This window comes from Cydia splendana, chromosome 1, assembly GCF_910591565.1.
Source record: "Cydia splendana chromosome 1, ilCydSple1.2, whole genome shotgun sequence".
Lineage (NCBI taxonomy): Eukaryota > Metazoa > Arthropoda > Insecta > Lepidoptera > Tortricidae > Cydia > Cydia splendana.
Genome location: NC_085960.1, coordinates 22,812,950 through 22,833,281, shown reverse-complemented (window position 1 = coordinate 22,833,281; position 20,332 = coordinate 22,812,950). Strand labels below are relative to the sequence as shown.

The 20,332-nt window shown below is 38.4% G+C and overlaps 1 protein-coding gene across 4 annotated transcripts in view; it reads left to right on the top strand.

Annotated features, from left to right (window-relative positions):
* Positions 1 to 19,548, top strand: part of LOC134797260 (ATP-binding cassette sub-family G member 1-like) — a 37,831-nt gene extending 18,283 nt beyond the window's left edge. Inside the window, exons 2-11 of one of the 4 annotated variants that reach the window (XM_063769501.1) lie at positions 3,685 to 3,838; positions 6,934 to 7,093; positions 9,432 to 9,577; positions 10,776 to 11,014; positions 12,767 to 12,901; positions 17,129 to 17,256; positions 17,728 to 17,884; positions 18,469 to 18,569; positions 18,722 to 18,877; positions 19,114 to 19,548. In XM_063769501.1, the coding sequence (XP_063625571.1) occupies positions 3,685 to 3,838; positions 6,934 to 7,093; positions 9,432 to 9,577; positions 10,776 to 11,014; positions 12,767 to 12,901; positions 17,129 to 17,256; positions 17,728 to 17,884; positions 18,469 to 18,569; positions 18,722 to 18,877; positions 19,114 to 19,458 (1,721 nt within the window). In that variant the 3' untranslated portion in view covers positions 19,459 to 19,548. Of the gene's footprint in view, positions 1 to 3,684; positions 3,839 to 6,933; positions 7,094 to 9,431; positions 9,578 to 10,775; positions 11,015 to 12,766; positions 12,902 to 17,116; positions 17,257 to 17,727; positions 17,885 to 18,468; positions 18,570 to 18,721; positions 18,878 to 19,113 lie in introns of all 4 variants that reach the window. The other 3 variants (XM_063769485.1, XM_063769507.1, XM_063769493.1) reach the window with 3 other exon arrangements.
* Positions 19,549 to 20,332: the final 784 nt, after the last annotated feature.

Here is a 20,332-nt window from a genome sequence, read left to right as displayed (position 1 = left end):
TTAGGATCATACAACGCCAAGATGGGGCGTTCTACTAATTTCTGTTTCAAAGCGTTAAAAGCTTCTGTATGTTCGGTTGACCATTTCCATTCTAATTTAGTTCTTAATAGATCAGTTAAAGGACGTGCAATCAAAGCAAAATTTTTGACAAATCTTCGAAAAAAACTAGCTAACCCAATAAAACGTCGTACTTCATGAACATTCTTTGGTGTCGGGAAGTTTGAGATAGCTATTGTTTTTCGAGCACCCGGTCGTATACCTTCACCACTTACGTGAAAACCCAAGAAATCCAATTCTTTATAGAAAAAGTAACATTTTTTTAATTTAAGTGTTAATCCAGCTTCACTTATGAGATTCAATACCTCATCTAAACGTATTAAGCCCTCTTCAAAATTACGAGCTGGAATTAGTATATCATCCATATAGATGATAACATACTTAACTTTTGCAAGCACCTTGTTCATCGTCCTTTGGAACACGGACGGCGCATTGGCTAACCCAAAAGGCATACGTTTATATTTATACTGACCGTCCGGGGTCACAAACGATGTCAGATCCTGTGATGATTCCGCAATCGGAATCTGGTAGTATCCAGAGGCAAGATCAAGGCTAATAAACAGAGAATTACCTGCTAACCTGTCCAGCTGATCATCTATAAGTGGAAGGGGGTAATGTTCCTTCCGCGTTTTGCTATTCAAAGCCCTATAATCAACACAGAGTCGCTTTTCGCCAGTCTTCTTTTGCACCAATAAAATCGGACTAGCGTAAGACGAATTTGATTCACATACTATGTCAGCATCTATCATTTCCTGTACCATTGTACGCACTAACTCTCTTTCGGGATAAGACAATCTATAAGGACGATATACAACTGGCTGTTTGTCTGTCAATTCAATTTCCATCTGAACTACATTTGTAAAACCTAAATCTTTTAAGTTATTTGAGAAGCAAGCCTCATGTTTCTTTAAAACCATTTTCAATTTTGATACTTCGTCATCACAGAGGTGTTCACTTATATTTAAATCCGTACAAGTATCATCTACAAGGTTGAGAGATTTTACATTGAGACAGAAATTAGTTGTTGTTACGCGAGTAACCAGCTCCCCTTTTAGCAATGTGAGTGGTAAGTCAGAGATGTTTTGTACTAGTATTCCACATTGACCTTTTTCAATAATATATTCACCCGGCAAAAGATATAATTCAGCATTCGGTTTCCCGCGCAAACCACCTTTTACATATACCGAACCTGAATAATCTGTGTCTGCTCTTACGTGGATAACCATCATTTTATTTGGTGAAATTTTTGTGTCTTCTAGTAGTATAAGCTGTAATTTAACCGGGAATCCTTTTTCAATAATAAGGGTATAATCAGTTTTTGTAATAATTATCCCAGGTTTCTCTGTAAAACTATGACCTACTAATACTGGATATTTAATGACACAATCATCAACAATATATGTATCTACCGTTTCAATTATATTATCTATCTCCATCTCAACACTCACATGACCTAAAGGCACAATGGCATTTGGTCCTATTCCTTTCAAAAGTGGAAGTTGACTATGCGTTTTCAAATTTATTCCCATCCTAACTGCCTCACTATATCTCAATAATGTGCCTTCGCTGCCCATATCTATAAAGCCATGTGTAAGAAAATTATTTATTTTAATATTTTTAAAATATTTGCTATCACGGTTAGTGTCGCCCTCAAAGTGTTTATCAAAATTAACACGCAGAACATTTTTTTCAGGAACACTCTCACCCCTGTCATTGCCTGGTAATTTTGGACAGTCTGTAGACAAATGCCCAATTCTATGACAAATATTACACCTTAAAATGGTTTTTGTACATTTAAAACTAAAATGACCCGGTTCCTTACAGTTGTAGCACACAATAGATTTTGAATAGGATTTTGGATCTGTATTTGAAACGCTTTTTAAGTTATCACTTACCGCATTTGAAGTTTTGAGTTGTTTTGTCCAAGTACCAGAATTAAATTTTTGTTTTTCTGAATCTCGTGATTGTTTGGCAGATTGAAAATATTCCAACACTTGTTCTGGTTGTTGACATTTTAAAGCCTTAGCACCTAACCTAACCGATCTATCATCAATTCCACTCAAAATACAATCTACAGCTCGCTTTCCATGGATATCACAACGATTTAATAAATTTAATTTGGCATAAAAGTAAAGCTCTAAAGATTCATTATACTTAACTCGCTTATTCAGCATTTCTGTTAACAGTTCAGCATAATCATCAATGCTAGGGAATGATTCAATTAATTTTGTTTTCCATTCCGGCCATGTAAATGACATAGATGGCAAAGCTAAATACCAATTCTTCGCAACACCAGACAATTTGGGTAATGCGTAATGGATGATCTGATCATCACCCCAGTTATACAATTTTGCACACTCATCTACCTTATTCAGCCACATATGTACAGTTTGCTCTTTAACCATTGGGTTAAATTCTGGTATTACATTGCCTAACATAGGAAATTTATTACCCTCTGGCCTGTTCTGTTTTAATGTTTTAACTAATTCTCTAAGAAATAGCTGATGTTCATTACCTTGAAATGTATTCACATTCTCAATAGTCGTCAAAACTGGTTGATTCTCACCGCTCTGCTTGGAAGTACCCGGCATGTCTGCATGGTTGCGGCTCCCTAGATTGCGCCTGCTGTCATGAACGCGGCTACAGCTTCGTTGACTACTGCTCCGACTCTGCTGATCACATCCGCCGCTCTCACGACCACTGCTATAGCTCCCACTATGGCTCCTATGATGAAAACCGCGGCTTCTACCATGGGAACTACGGTTACGTCGACCACGGTTTGAGCTGCGCCGACGGCTGGTACTACGACTTCTTCGGTTTTCGTAGTCGCGTTTTCGACTGGGTTTTCTGCTTCGCGTACGGTACCGGTCACGCTTCTCTTCGGACCGACTCCTCCGACCTTCTTCGCACGCTACACGACGAGCACTTCTCGAACGCCGATTCCGTATATTTCTACTTTGTTCGCGTTCATGGCGCCGTTGGACCTTCTTTTTTACACGCACAGATTTGTGTTTACTGCGGCTGCGATCATTCTCTTTCTCGTTACTATCCATCGTTGGAAGTTTCGTCCACAACGACGAAACAAAAATGTCACATTTATTTCAACAATTGTGGGCTTCTTCGGTAATTGTGCCACTTCTGAGTTATAAAGGTCTTGTCTTGGTCTTGAATCAAACTCACTTCCAGTAGATATTTTCATATATTATTAGTGAAATTAAGAAAATCAACAGGACAATGTTTTACAGCAAAAACGTCAATCCTCCCTCCGAATTATCTGTCAGGCTCTCATTAAAAAAATAATATATAGTATTGCCATATCAAAATGACGTTACCCAGTTTGACATAGAGTTGTCATATCAAAATCTAATAACACCCTTGAACATACATACAGAGATATAGTACAGAATTAGTATTAGCTGTTATACATATTGTTATCATTATGAACCTTACAATACTTACCTAGTCGCAGATATATCGGAGCGGCCAGGGCGCTCACAAATATCTGAACACGCCTCTATTGTCAAGGCGCTAGAGTGCGTGTTCAGATATTTTTGAGCACCTCGGCTGCTCCGATATATCTGATGGCGACTGTACAAGCATATTTATTTAAATAATGCACGTTTACAGGGCGGATATGCAGGAGAATAAAGCGAGGCCCACGCGAGAGACAAGCCATCCTGCGGGGAGCCTGCGGGGCGCTCCGGCCGGGCCGCCTGACTTTCATCCTCGGGCCATCGGGCGCAGGGAAAACCACCTTATTAAAAATATTAGCAAAGCGAAAGTAAGTCAATTCTATATGTACCTATACTTAGTCATAAAACTATAACATGTTACAATCGCCATCAGATATACCGGCGCGATCAAGGTACTCAAAAATATCTGAACACGCACTCTAACGCCTGGACAATAGAGGCGTGTTCAGATATTTGTGAGCACCTTAGCCTCAGATATATCTGATGGCGAATCAAATCAAACACAATGATAAAGTTCATCGACTGACTTTCGTTAACGTCAACAATATAAATTCGTCTGTAAATACAATATATTTTAAAATTTTAGATAAGGACCGCGTATAATGGCTCATCATCATCATAGAGAAATATATGTAGTAAGAATAGAGTGCTCACTCCATACATCAGTTTTGATACCAAAACGACTGCCTATTATTTTCGCAGTTGTCATCTAGCATCGAGTAGCAGAATTATCAGTACCGCTATTTAATGCTAGAATTCTCTAGTGTCGCGACTCACGAAAATTGTATTGAACAACAATTTACAACCAATATTAAAAGCAGAAGGAGTTGAAAATAGAGTTCCGGTTACTCCAAACCACTACACCAAAACACTATGATATTTAATTTTTAATATTTTTAATTGATTATTAGGTATAAAATTTTGACATTTTAATTTTTATTGTATTATTTTTAATTGACTCTCTGACATTAGGTACCTATATAGGCATAGAATTATTTTGAACATTTGTATAATTTTAATTATTCTGTCTTTGGGGCTGTCCATAAATTACGTCATCGATTTTTGACGATTTTTGACCCCCCCCCCCCCTATAATCATCCAAAAATCATGCGCAAAAGCCCCCATTTCGTCCTACTTCATGCTACCGTCATCCGATGTCCAGACCCCCCCCCCTAATTTGAAATGACGTAATTTATGAATAGCCCCTTTCTAGAAAGTGGTTTTATATAGTAATGAATATTACTGTAATTTTCTTATTATATTATTGATTTAATGATTACTGTTTTAGTTTTAAATTATCATTTTTGTTATTGAGTTGTGTTTTTTTATAATTAATATGTGACTATCTTTTTGTGAATTCATTTTCTTTTGACATGATATTTTCATTTTCAATAAGGTATTATCAATAAATGTATCTATCTATCTGACTACAAACAAGATTAAGCCGATATTTAATACAAGCCACCGAATCGTGTATCGCTATTCATTTACCTACACAAGAGAAGAGTAGGATGATGTTTGTGGACCACATCCTATTTACTGTTGTATCGTTGTTGAAACCTACATCTAATACTTACATGCATTTTGAGCGTTTGGGTGTCGAATCTAAACGCCTGCAAATACACACAAAGTTAAAAAAAATAACGATTTACGATAAAAATAAATGACAAGAGATAAAACAGAAGGTAATCACTATGTCTATCTAATCTAGTCAGGGTGCAATGCAATGACACTAGCAAAATCGCATTAAACAAAATTTTATCGATGTTTTTTAATAAAATTAATTTTAATATGCATATGATATCATTTTGTAAGTTTATCTTGCTAACACATCCGCGGCACCTCTTCGGTCACGGTCAGTTCAATATTCTTCGATAACAAGCAATGTTTTTAATGGTTACTATTTTTATCTACATCATACATATCATAACCCTCTATAATGCATTCAAAAACCGCAAATTACGATATGCATAAAGATAAATAGTATTGTTAGAACAAATTTCTTATCTGTGAAAATGTCACTATTGCATAATTATGAATTACATCAATATCGATTTTATAATTACATTCAAACAAACAACTCTGAAAAACAAAGCCTAACTACCTACTCATCAAATTTTGAAGAATGTTTTGTAGAAATTCTTTACGAGCTGGTGTAGTGAAAAAAACTACATTAAAACGGATTAAACGGCCCTGTTGGCTTGCTGTAAGTACCTACCTGTCCACTTGCAGGAGCAGCCTTCCTTGACCTCAATGCTCCTTAAAGTCAACATAACGACATTACTGCATCTCAAAATAAATACTGTATACATATATACTTTCCAGTATATATGTATACAGTAACGGCACCAAACATTAGAGATTTAAGAGAAAATTTGAAGTTTTTCAATTACTACCGCTTTGCGCGTTAAAAGTTAATTGTCCTTTTCACCTTTTGTTTTCGAAGAGTTTAATGACAGATATGTACTGCAAAATTATTCAAAAATTAAATAGTGGTGCTGTCCATGTCCATGTGTTATGGACAGTATAGCGCCATTTCTTTTAAAATAGACGGAAATTAATAAACAGTTAAAAACTTAAGCAGCTCTATGCAACAGCAAATTACTATGGGCCCGATTCGGATTTTGAAATATACATCTATTAGACATCTTTTAGACATCACCAAGATACGATAACGATATGTTTATATTTCATCACTCTTGCTTAGAAAGCGAGCTATTCACGCATGTGCATCGGGAGGTAAAGTCCATTTTACTCCCACGGCAGTTATAGCTCTTTTTTTTTCATTATGTCTAACTCATACGAACAAAACTAAAGTCAAGATATAAAATGAGTTTATAATTTAATTGTTTTGTTTATGTTTAAAAATATTTAATTAGATTAATTAATTAGCCTCTGTGACAGAATAATAAAATCCATTAACTCCCTAGGGACTTTTTTGACTTTTACATTGACTAAACCTGCGTGAATTGTCAACCTTTATGAGCAAGTGTAGGCAATTTAAAGATATATTCGCCTGCGTCCAGTACGTATACTTTACCACTACCTAGTTTGACATTGACATAAACTCTAGCGTGTACCTAACTTACTTTCTATGCATCTCGCTCGTACTCGCATATTAGTGCGAGCGAGATGTAGGTATATAAAGTAAGTTTCGCAGACGTTATCGAATATATCAGTTCGACACTGCTAAGGAAGTCTTGGTAAAGCTTACAGGTAATCGAGTTAGTAGGTGTACACAGTAGTAAACGATTCTTATTCAGTAGTCAGGGTTCATTGCCATACTTTTTACACGACTGCCCAATAAAGGAGTTTATTGTTTTCAGGGTTCATGTTTGTATGTGAGTTTCTTTATTACATTAAAAAAAATGTAATGTAACACGATATACTTCTGTGGTTGCAGGAAAGCTGGTGTAGAAGGATCGCTATACGGTACAGACCCGAACACGGTGTTGGTGGCTCAACAAGCGTCGCTTATAGACACCCTCACAGGAATGGAAACCCTAATATTTGCAGCCAGCCTCAAGCTTCCCAATGCTACATCTAGAGAGAGAGAAAATGCAGTAAGTTTGACAAAGATAGAAGTAGATTTAAGCCTAGGTACACTAGGCACAGACGCCATCAGATATACCGGAGCGGGCAAGGTGCTCAAAAATATCTGAACACGCACTTAGCCTTGACAATAGAGGCGTGCTCAGATATTTGAGAGCACCTTGCCTGCTCCGATATATCTGATGGCGACTGTACTAAATGTGGAGTGTGGAAATAATTTTCATTTTCTCGGCCATGAGCATGAGATAAGTCAGTAAGTAGGTACTAGAGAAGTATTAGAAATAGACCGGGAGATAGTGACACATTTTACTGGGTCATTTGTACCAGTATGGCGGTTCGTCAGGGGTCTAAGCATGTAATGAAGGAAAGAAAATGCTATGACCATAGCGCTGGTACCGGCGGCCCAATCGCGTGGGCGTTAGTCGAACGTGTCGGATAAAATACGAGTGTCGAACGATTTGTACCACAAAAATCCTCGTATTATTCGATAGTCCATAAAAAAGAAGTAGGCGGTAGCGTAATGCCATACTTCTCCGGTGTGACTTACAGCCCGCCATACTGAGGCGAACACGTTAATTAAAAAAAAAAAAATCAACCATTTGTACCAAGCTAATTTTTGCACAGGTGATCATCGTCGAGCAGCCATTCATGGACATCACCATGCCATACTTTCGGATGGTTCCAAATGCCCGCCATACCGCCGCAAGGAAGTTAATTTTTTTTTTTTGCTAAACGATTTGTACCAGTATTGCATTTAAATTTTTGGAGAGTATTTGATAAAATGTGACCGTTATTATAATTGCCATACTTATAGTAGGGGGATAAAGTGCTGCCATACTTGAAAAACTTATTTAATCGACACGTTTCAAAAATACGACTATGTATACGTAAAATATTTTTTTACAGCATGGCATCATCATATTCTGTTTGTTTGGATACAATTGTACCTAAAAAAATATATTTCAGATTATAACTACGGGGCGGACGACTGTGAGACTTAAGCCAAGACTTAAAACAAAAAACAATTTTTTGACGATTTGTACCAGTATGGCATTTGGATTTTTGGAAATTATATGATGCAATGTGACCATTATTATATTTGCCATACTTCTAATAGGGGGAAAAAGGGGCACCATACTTGAAATAAAAAAAAAATATTGTACACATTTGCCACCTCCTACAGGTATGGCATTATGAGATTTCCATTTATGATCACACAGAAAGTGTTGAAAAAAAAATTCAAGATGGTACAAATCGTTTAGCAATAAAAAAAAAATTAACTCCCTTGCGGCGGTATGGCGGGCATTTGGAACCATCCGAAAAGTATGGCATGGTGATGTCCATGAATGGCTGCTCGACGATGATCACCTGTGCAAAAATTAGCTTGGTACAAATGGTTGAATTGTTTTTTTTTAATTAACGTGTTCGCCTCAGTATGGCGGGCTGTAAGTCACACCGGAGAAGTATGGCATTACGCTACCGCCTACTTCTTTTTTATGGACTATCGAATAATACGAGGATTTTTGTGGTACAAATCGTTCGACACTCGTATTTTATCCGACACGTTCGACTAACGCCCACGCGATTGGGCCGCCGGTACCAGCGCTATGGTCATAGCATTTTCTTTCCTTCATTACATGCTTAGACCCCTGACGAACCGCCATACTGGTACAAATGACCCAGTAAAATGTGTCACTATCTCCCGGTCTATATTTCATATTTAGTGAATCTCTAATTAATTTCCCGAATTGCGCCGTTAGGCCTAGGTACACTAGGCACGGACGGCAGATATCGCCGCTATACTTACTCAACCTCGTTTCTGCAACACTCATTTGATGACAAAAACACCCGTATTCCGAATGAAAGAAAAGCGACATTTCCATCAAATGTTTGTTGCAGATATGAGGTTGAGTAAGTATAGCGACGATATATCGGAGCGGCTAACGCTGGGATCGGCTACGAGCGTATCGCTACAAAAACGTTGGCAGTGAATATGTTGGAGTTTGTATTATCGGAATTGTAAATTTTGATTTTAATTGTAAATTTAATAAGTGTGTACCTAATTGCTATATACTTACGATAAACAAATAATGCGTTAAGTAGGTATGTACCTATTATTGTAAATGATATAATTTGTATAAGTGCCCAAATCGTATCGGGATACCTATGTTGCGAATTCAGAACATTTTTATTAAGCCGGAAACATTTTAAAACCTTGTAATGCCATTGCTATAGATAACACGAAATTTGTCTGTTCACAAAGATTGCCTATTTTACGAAGAGATAACTTTGTAACTTTGATCGTCATGTAACGAGCCTTCGTTAAAAGAAGTCAAATTATGCCACCAGATCGAGTCGGTGTCATCTCAGCTCGGTATGGAGGGTGTACTTGACACAAAAGCCGATCAAATGTCAGGAGGCGAGAGGAAGCGACTGACGATTGCATGTGAACTACTCACCAATCCTCTCATCATGCTACTGGATGAGCCTACCAGGTACGTAATTTTATCTTAGTTTTATTCTCCTAATAGGTAATACGTATGCATTTTTAGGGTTCCGTACCCAAAGGGTAAAAACGGGACCGTATTACTAAGACTCCACTGTCCGTCCGTCTGTCTGTCTGTCACCAGGCTGTAATCATGAACCGTGATTGTGCTAGACAGTTGAAATGTTCACAGATGATGTATTTCTGTTGCCGCTATAACAACAAGTAAATAGGTACCTACTAAAAACAGAATAACATAAATATTTAAGTGTCCCATACAACAAACGTGATTTTTAGGGTTCCGTACCCAAAGGGTAAAACGGGACCCTATTACTAAGACTCCGCTGTCCGTCCGTCCGTCCGTCTGTCACCAGGCTGTATCTCACGAACCGTGATAGCTAGACAGTTGAAATTTTCACAGATGATGTATTTCTGTTGCCGCTATAACAACAAATACTAAAAACAGAATAAAATAAAGATTTAAGCGGGGCTCCCATACAACAAACGTGATTTTTGACCGAAGTTAAGCAACGTCGGGCTGGGTCAGTGCTCGGATGGGTGACCGTTTTTATAGATAATGGTACGGAACCCTTCGTGTGCGAGTCCGACTCGCACTTGGCCGGTTTTTATTTTGCCGTTTTTTGCGTAATGGTACGGAACCCTTCGTGCGCGAGTCCGACTCGCACTTGGGCGGTTTTTATTTAAAAGACAAAGAAAAGTTATTCTCCGAATATTTATATAGGAAAAAGACTGATACAAAACAACTTAAAATATTCATTATAAAACGTAGGGTTTATTATATAGCTTTTATCGCAGACTGTACATCTGTACATGTTTATGTTTCTGTATTGTCGATGGTATATAATATAACATCAATAAGTAAAAAGCAGCTTAATTGGTATCGTCTTGGGTCGTCCCATTCGTTTTTCGTCAAGTTCTTAAATTAGTCCTATTCTGCTTTCGTCACGCATTCTACATTGAAAGCCACCGACGATTGTGACGAATGTAGAATGGGTGACGAAAGCAGAATAGGACTAATTTAAGAACTTAACGAAAAACGAATGGGACGACCCAAGACGATACCGCTTAGTTAGGTAAAATACAAGAATGTTAAGCTAAAACAAATTAACAATAAAAATAACTAATATTAGATTGTAAACTGCAAAACAAAATCATAACCTATCATGAGTTCGCTCTCTTCTCCCTAGTGGCTTAGACTCTGTGTCCTCGATGTCCGTGGCCCGCGCGCTCCGCGACGTGGCCTGCAACGGCCGCACCGTGGCGTGCGTCATCCACCAACCATCCTCCAACCTCTTCACTTCCGCCGACGACGTCATACTGATGGCCGAAGGGCGGACTATATACGCGGGCGCGATCCAAGATATCCCCGACACCCTGGCTAAAGCAGGCTACAGATGTCCTCAGTACTACAACATGGCTGATTATTGTAAGTAGCTATGCGACACATTGAGCGTTTAACTGTTGGTAGTGGCAAGGTGTGAAGCTGATGGTCAGTTTGAATTGAACTACTTTTGTGTGACAAACACAAATATTTATTCCTGAATTGTGTATTTATTTTACTACACTAGTCATTTTCTAGATTTATATTAGGGAAATAATGATCCGCATAGTTTTGGCCTGTAACTTGAAACAATAGATATAAATGTTGTGGGTAGGTATTCCATTCTATCATGCTCTAACCTTTCAGGGACAAGAATTAAAAAATATAACGCAAGCTTATAAATCCGTTAACCGATGGGATAATATAATTGGTATATTTGCTATACATTTTAAGTATCGATAGGTAACTACCGTTAGGTACCTACCTATACCTACCTACCAGGTTTGGTTCTATTAGCGACAATACATTACAAAACAAATATTCCTTATTGCTCACCAATTAACCTCCTCCCCTAGGTCTTCTAGCCTAGTCCCGGGAGGTCCCGGATTCGAATTCTGGTAAGGGTGTTTATTTGTGTGTTTTCTATTTAGATAAGCATTCTTTATATATATATATATATATATATATGGTGGTAGCCGAGTGGATATGACGTCCGACTTTCAATCCGGAGGTCGCGGGTTCAAATCCTGGCTCGTACCAATGAGTTTTTCGGAACTTATGTACGAAATATCATTTGATATTTACCACTACCTTTTCGGTGAAGGAAAACATCGTGAGGAAACCTGCATACATCTGCGAAGAAATTTAAAGGTGTATGTGAAGTCCCCAATCCGCATTGGGCTAGCGTGGGGACTATAGCCCAAGCCCTCTCGCGCATGAGAGGAGGCCTGTGCCCAGCAGTGGGACGTATATATAGGCTGAAATGATGAAAATGATGATGATGATATATATATATATATATATATATATATATATATATATATTCTATATTAGTACTCACAACACAAGCCTTATTGAGCTTACTGTGGGACAAGGTCCGATCTGTGTAAAATTATCCTGTAATATACTTACTTATATATACACGGTGTGGCCTGTAACACGAGCAAAGAATTAAAACATAGATTGTACTCCTCAAACGGTGACACTTTTGTTCAACAACTTTTAAAAATTATGAAGTATTTAGACTCCCTATTTTTCATACAAGATAAATATTATCTTCAATGGACGCCATCGCCACGCCATATTATTGTGATTGACGTTGCTTGTCATGCCTTAAACATAACAAAATTCGCAATACATTGCGTCTTAGAATAAACTTTAAAGTCTAATAAAAATCAAACCACAAGTTATTTTTAAAAGTCGCTGAACTAATGTTGGTCAGTATGAGGAGTACAGCCTACAGTTAAATTTTTTGCTCATGTTACAGGCCACACCCGGTATATTTTAATAACAAAAAGAAACAGTACACACAAATTAAGCATATACTTGTACATTAATTAAACTAGCGTAGACAACAGTCGGTCTTACGGATAATAGCTACTTATTTAAGGTAGACGTCCACAGGACCGCAACGGCAACGGATGCAACGCAAGTGCGTCCACTGATCGGCACTGCACTGCGGATCAGTGGACGCACTTGCGTTGCATCCGTTGCGTGCGATGCGTCCGTTGCGTGCGATGCGGCCCTGTGGACGTCTACCTTTAAAAGCTTATTCAGTGATGAAGACTTCATTAATGATAATTGTAATTATTTCATGTAACTTTAGGTTTGGTGTTATTTGTTCATATTTGTTTACAGTATTAGAAATCGCCAGTGGAGACCATATTGGTAATTTAACCTACATAGAGCAAGAAGCTAAAAGTTACACGGTTGAAATGAAGAAAATAGCCAAGAACACAGTCTTAAACGGGAACGGAAACGGAAACGGAAAAGGTGGGTATTTCCTACGAACAGTGTCATTATTTGACCACTTACTTGGTCCACTTCATTGCCGTGAACGCACATATTTTTATGATAATTATTATAAGAAAGCACTTTGCTAGTTAAAAAAACCGGCCAAGTGCGAGGCAGACACGCGTTCCCCTTGGAACCCGCGTGAGAGACACTTCCAAAGTGGTAAAATGTGTCCCCCCCCCCCCTGTAACTTCTAAAATAAGAGAATGATAAAACTAAACCTGCAATAATATGTTACTCTTTGAAGGCCGCAAAAATATGTGACACACTCTTATATCCCTAGTAGCATTTTCGTTGGGGCCCACGGTGCCAACGGTAGGGAAAACGTTAACGGGATGAGGTTCGTTCCGTAGCCAACATTAATTTTGTATTGGCCCATCATCGCATTTACCAACATTCGCTGTAGCACAGATGCCCAACAATGGGCCTTTGTGTATTTTGGTACCGTTGGCTAAACAACGATAATATTCGTTGGCCCAATGATGACATATATCGCATTTACCAACATTGGCAGTGGCAGTGATGCCCAACAATGGGCCTTTGTGTATTTTGCTACCGTTCGCTAAACAACGATAACATTCGTTGGCCCAATGGTGACGAATACCGCATTTACCAACATTGGCTGTAGCATTGATGCCCAAAAACGGGCCTTTGTTTATTTTGGTAACGTTGGCTAATCAACGATATCATCCGATGGCCCAATGACGACAAATATCGCATTTACCAACATTGACTGTAGCATTGATGCCCAACAACGGGTCTTTGTGTATTTTGATAACGTTGGCTAATCAACGATATCATCCGATGGCCCAATGATGACAAAAATCGCATTTACCAACATTGGCTGTGGCATTGATGCCCAACAATGGGCCTTTGTTTATTTTGGTAACGTTGGCTAATCAACGATATCAATCGATGGCCCAATGACGACAAATATCACATTTACCAACATTGGCTGTAGCATTGATGCCCAACAACGGGCCTTTGTTTATTTTGGTAACGTTGGCTAATCAACGATATCATCCGATGGCCCAATGACGACAAATATAGCATTTACCAACATTGACTGTAGCATTGATGCCCAACAATGGATCTTTGTGTATTTTGGTAACGTTGGCTAATCAACAATATCATCCGATGGCCCAATGACGACAAATATCACATTTACCAACATTGGCTGTAGCATTGATGCCCAACAACGGGCCTTTGTTTATTTTGGTAACGTTGGCTAATCAACGATATCATCCGATGGCCCAATGACGACAAATATAGCATTTACCAACATTGACTGTAGCATTGATGCCCAACAATGGGTCTTTGTGTATTTTGGTAACGTTGGCTAATCAACGATATCATCCGATGGCCCAATGATGACAAATATCGCATTTACCAACATTGACTGTGGCACTGCTGCCCAACAATGGGCCTTTGTTTATTTTGGTAACGTTGGCTAATCAACGATATCATACGATGGCCCAATGACGACAAATATCGCATTTACCAACATTGGCTGTAGCATTGAGGCCTAACAATGGGCCTTTGTGTATTTTGCTACCGTTCGCTAAACAACGATAACATTCGTTGGCCCAATGGTGACGAATACCGCATTTACCAACATTGGCTGTAGCATTGATGCCCAAAAACGGGCCTTTGTTTATTTTGGTAACGTTGGCTAATCAACGATATCATCCGATGGCCCAATGACGACAAATATCGCATTTACCAACATTGACTGTAGCATTGATGCCCAACAACGGGTCTTTGTGTATTTTGGTAACGTTGGCTAATCAACGATATCATCCGATGGCCCAATGATGACAAATATCGCATTTACCAACATTGACTGTGGCACTGATGCCCAACAATGGGCCTTTGTGTATTTTGGTAACGTTGGCTAGTCAAAGATATCATCCGATGGCCCAATGATGACAAATATCGTATTTACCAACATTGGCTGTGGCACTGACGCCTAACAATGGGCTTTTGTGTATTTTGGTACCGGTGGCTAAACAACGATAACATTCGTTGGCCCAGTGAGCACAAATATCGCATTTACCAACATTGGCTATGGTACTGATGCCCAACAATACCAGTTGAGTTTGCTTGTGGCGTCACTAGATGGCGTTACTGTCTCCAAACATCGAAGTTATAGTTATTTTCTCGATTATTCCGGATATAATCATAATATTTTTTAAAGTAACTTATAAATCTAATAGCTATAACTATAAAATTTATACATAAATTTAAAAAATTGTATTTTACCAACATTTTCTCAATTTAAATCTCAAAAAACATAAATCTCGCTTACGAAGTTTCGAAGTGCGGTTAGTATATATACAAATTAGAGTGTATATTAAGTGTACTTGCTTCGACAGTACATATACTAAAATTGGAACACAGCATATACTAAAATTGGAATACAGAGAAGATTAACAACAACTGCTGCCCGGCCTAGAGCCTTCATGTGGATACAACCAATGCCTACCGTAGTGTAATTGTAATATTTATCAGCAAAGGCCCAACGTCGTATTACACAACCACTTACTTAACGTAGGGTAACTGTAGGACTCGTAAACAAAAGCCCATTACATAATTAGACTGTAGGCACACTATAAATTACACAACTATTTACCTACGGTAGTATTGTAAGAATCCTACACAAGGCCCAACGTTAAAGTTACAATGTTGGCCCTTTGTGGGACAAGCTGTGTTGGGCCTTCAACCTGGAGCACGACTACCTACCGCCCTACCTGACTTGCCGTTGGGTAATTGTTGAATTTGCAAACAGAAGCACAACGAAAAAATTGCCCTTTTTTATTTTTTTGCAGTTGGCCCTACAGCAAGCCATACGGCCAAATGTAACAATTAACCAACTATCAAACAAATGTGTATAGGCCCAACCACGGCCCAACCAAAACCACCACCGTTGAATAATTGTATGATTTATTTAAATAGGCCCAACGAAAAAATTACTCTAATCGCCCTCTGTTGGGAATCTTCGGGAGGGCCTTTGTCGAGGGCCCTCCAGCAAATCGTACGGCCAAATGTAACAATTAACCAACCATCAAACAAATGTGTATAGGCCCAACCACGGCCCAACCAAAACCACCACCGTTGAATAATTGTATGATTTATTTAAATAGGCCCAACGAAAAAATTACTCTTATGGCCCTCTGTTGGGAATCTTCGGGAGGGCCTTTGTCGAGGGCCCTCCAGCAAATCGTACGGCCAAATATAACGGTTGCCCAACTAATACGTAAACAAAGGCCCAACAAAATCCCTACAAGAAAATGCTATTAGGGATACTTCGTTTTTTTTAGCATTAGAAATAAGGTAAACAATCTTGATGTGTCTTTTAATTGAAAAACAGATTTTAAAAATAACTTACGGCAAATATGTAACAATTATGAATTTAATACGATCATTTATATTCTTCTGCTTTCATAAGTAATAGTTTTTGATTTTTAGAAAGCGTTTTTCAATTAAAAGACATGTCAAAATCGCTTACCTTCTTTGAAGTTCTTTCTAATGCTAAAAAAAACGAACTATAGCTCTACAAATAAGTTCGTGTTAGATATTTTTGCAGCCTTCATTGTGTAACATATTATTGCAGGTGACTGTACATTACCATGCAAACTTCCACCGAAAATTGTATTGAACGAGATCTAGTAAGTAGTTTTTTTTAATACGTCATAAATCGTAAACCGCAATTTTATTATGTTACTTGCTGCTACGGAACCCTTCATGGGCGAGTCCGACTCCCACTTGGCCGCTTTTTCCTTTTGAGGTACGGAGCCCTAAAAACGTAGAAACCTGTTGGGTGTTTCTCCAACATAACCGAAAATGTTTGTCGACTCAATAGGAAAATAGTCTCCCTTGCGATCACGATAATGAAGTGGACGAAAGTCACTTTCACAGATTGACTAATGTGTAAATATTTCATTCAGAATCTATATAAAATCTAATAACTGTAGTCATATTTAATTTTAACATGCGAAGCTTTAATTTAGTAACTAAACAAGTACCTAGTGTCTGATAAAATAGCCGCAGCTAGCTAAGCTAGGTAGTATAATAGCAGCACTGACACGACAGTACTAAAAAGGGTTGCCTACCTTGCCACCTATGATAATAGAGATAATTTAACTACGGTCGTTAATATGTCAAAGCATTATTGTTTCCGGACACCTATTCCAGTTTACGCAACAGAAGACGAGGCTTTACTGAGCGCGTCGCCGGCGCAGTCCGCGCGGCTCACAGCCGGGCTGTGGAGACAGCTATGCGCGCTGCTGTGGCGCTGCAGTATAGGCGCCATGCGAGACGTACACTTAACACAGGTATAGTATAGCTACTTAAATTTATAGAAGACATCTACCGCTGTACAGTCAAGTGTAAAAACAAGGGTGCATACAACTTACACAAAAATATGTCCCATAGTTCTTAATCCGCCGACATGGGCGCAAGGGCCTGCGCCTACCTTTTCTCGAAGCGCTTCGTCGTTTTTTTAACCACTCACTCATTCATTGATGATCACCAAAATTCTTAGGGCATCTTAGGGTACCTACCTACTTTCTAAAGTCCTAGAAAGCTGAAATTTGGTATGTAACAAGTATTAGTACACAAAAAGGAGAAGAATTCTAAAACTTGAAACTTTTACTCCCCAACTCTTTAAACTAGACTTTTGATGCTAGAGGTCTGAAAATTTATATATTAGGGACTTATTTGTTATAATTAATAAAATACATATTTCAGGATTTTTTTGGAAATCAACCACATCTTTTGACTATGTATATTGTACGGATTTCCAGATCCGGCTGGTATGTCACCTGCTCGTGGCGCTGCTGCTGGGCGCGCTGTACAGCGGCGCGGGCGCAGGCGCCGACCGCATCGTCACCAACACCGCCTGCCTCTTCTTCTTCCTGCTCTTCCTCTTCTTCTCCAACGCAATGCCTACTGTTAACACGTGTAATTACTCCTACTCTTACTTATTTGTATTACATGCCTACGAAGGAAAGCGATGGAAGTCAGCTTGGGTAAGGGTAAGGTAATAAATAGCCTAGTGACAGAGAAACAGTACTTATCACAATATAATGTAGCATTTAATATTTACCATAGGCCACAAAATTCAGAAAAGATTAGTTATATTTTGGAAATGATGAGGTCTATATTTGGGTATAGGATTCAAACGTCACTCCTGTAGAAGATTCTTGTAACAAGCAATTTCGTGTGACCCTTAGAAACATCTTTTTATATTTTCTCCATTCATACTTTATTGGTATCTAATAATAGTTGTTATGTATATTAGTTTTTTGCCAAAATGAATAAAACGCAGTCAATAGGTTACCGGTACCATTAGGATGAAATGTGCCTTAATGCACCCTTAAGGGAGGTGTAGCGTCAACGGAAGGGAGTTGGGAAGTCGTAAGGTTTAAACATCTTACCCCAGTGTATCATTCTAGCTAGGTACATATAAGTTTTCTGGTATGAACTAGGTATTTAGTAATGTATGCAGATTGCAGGCACTTCAGTGTTTTTATTTCACATTTCAGTTCCAGCAGAAGCAACGGTGATCCTTCAAGAACATTTAAATAAATGGTACAGCTTAACAGCATACTGCATGGCCAAAATAATAATTGATCTACCAGTGCAGGTGAGGAAAATTTATACTAGCTTTCTAATTCTAGCAGTAATCCTACTATTTTCCGGCCTTAGTAGTAAAAGTGTAGGTACTATTAAAATTTTAAGATATAGAATATATATGTACCTAAGTAAATACTAAGGTATTTACTTGTTATTTTTCAGCTGCTTTGTGCTACGCTGTTCCTGTTTCCGGCGTGGTATTTGACGTCGCAACCGATGGAATACCACCGCCTGGGCCTAGCCTGGGCTATCTGCGTTCTCATCACGATACTGGCGCAGACATTTGGGCTGGTCGTCGGGACGGCGTGTGATGTCAAGGTGTTTAATGACATAGCCACTCATACGTTCAGTTATCTCATTAATTAACAATTTTAATTTATGTTTAATATACCGGCCATATGCACTCATATCAATATAGAGCTTACTGTGTGGGAACTAGACTGATACGTTGATAAGATTGTCCCACGACATTTATTTAACAAATAAAGCTTGTGACAGGTGGTGAACTTCAATTTGCAGCCTTTGTCCTATTAAAAAGATCGTATTTTTTGCAGTTGGGAATGTTCGTAGTACCAGCCGCCAATATTCCGATGCTGATGTTCTCGGAGTTCTTCATTCCCTACCACGAGATGCCGACATACTTACAGCCCTTCGCAAACATATCCTACTTCCGGTACGCCTTCGATGCCTTCGTGCAAGCAGCCTACGGCTTCGGGCGAGAACCTATGCCGTGCAACAAAGCATTCTGCCTGTTCCGAACCCCACAGCAGTATCTGCAATATCTAGGACTAAATAGACCTTTCATATATGATATCTACGCCTTATTAATATGGATAGTTTTATTGCAGATTTTGTTTGTATGTGTATTAAAATACAGAGTATATAAGGCATGTCGATAGTATACTCGTACTTAGAAAGCTACAGAGCTAGCTCAATCTACCTTAAAATCTCAAGATGAATGAAACAACAAATCATATTTTTTACATCGGTAAAAAATATCAACATTCACATGAACCCGCCCCCATACAATGGAAGTCACGTTCTCATTTTAAAACGACATGCTGAAATTACATGAAACATGTTCGTAACTTACACTCGTAATGTTACTTGAATGTTCACATGTCTAATTACATGTTATTTTAGAATGTTGTTTTAAAATGAGAACGTAACTAATGGCGGCTGCTAGGTTTGTGTGCGTGATAGGTGTAAATTCTTAGATACTTACCTATCTACAACAAACCTAGATCACCAATACGGATCCTTCTTGTCTATGTGATAGCGTGATAAAACGGTATCCGTCACTTTCAGTCGCGCTCTGTTAAAAGTGCACGAATATTTTGTCACGCAGATAAAGCCATCATAATAGGCCTGCAGGGGACCTAAATCAAGATGACAATCATTTGCGCTACGACTACGAAACGTTCTGTCTCTCTACTCGTATCATTCTTCCACATTAGTGCGATAACTGCGATAGCGTCACAACTACAATTTAACGACAACGCTTTCAAAATTAAATCACTATAGAAAATTATTAATTGTGAGAACAGTTTGTTCATTAATTTTGATTGTTAATTTGTAATACCTAAATGTAACTCTTTTGTATGTATATGTTTTAATTATTCATTTTGTATTTTCTACGTATATTTCACCTCAATTCTGACATTTTAATTTTATACATTCTGATACTACGTATTTTCTAATTATATTGTTATTTTAATATTATAATTGAAGCCTTTATATTTAGGTGTAATACCATTGGATATTCTAATTCTG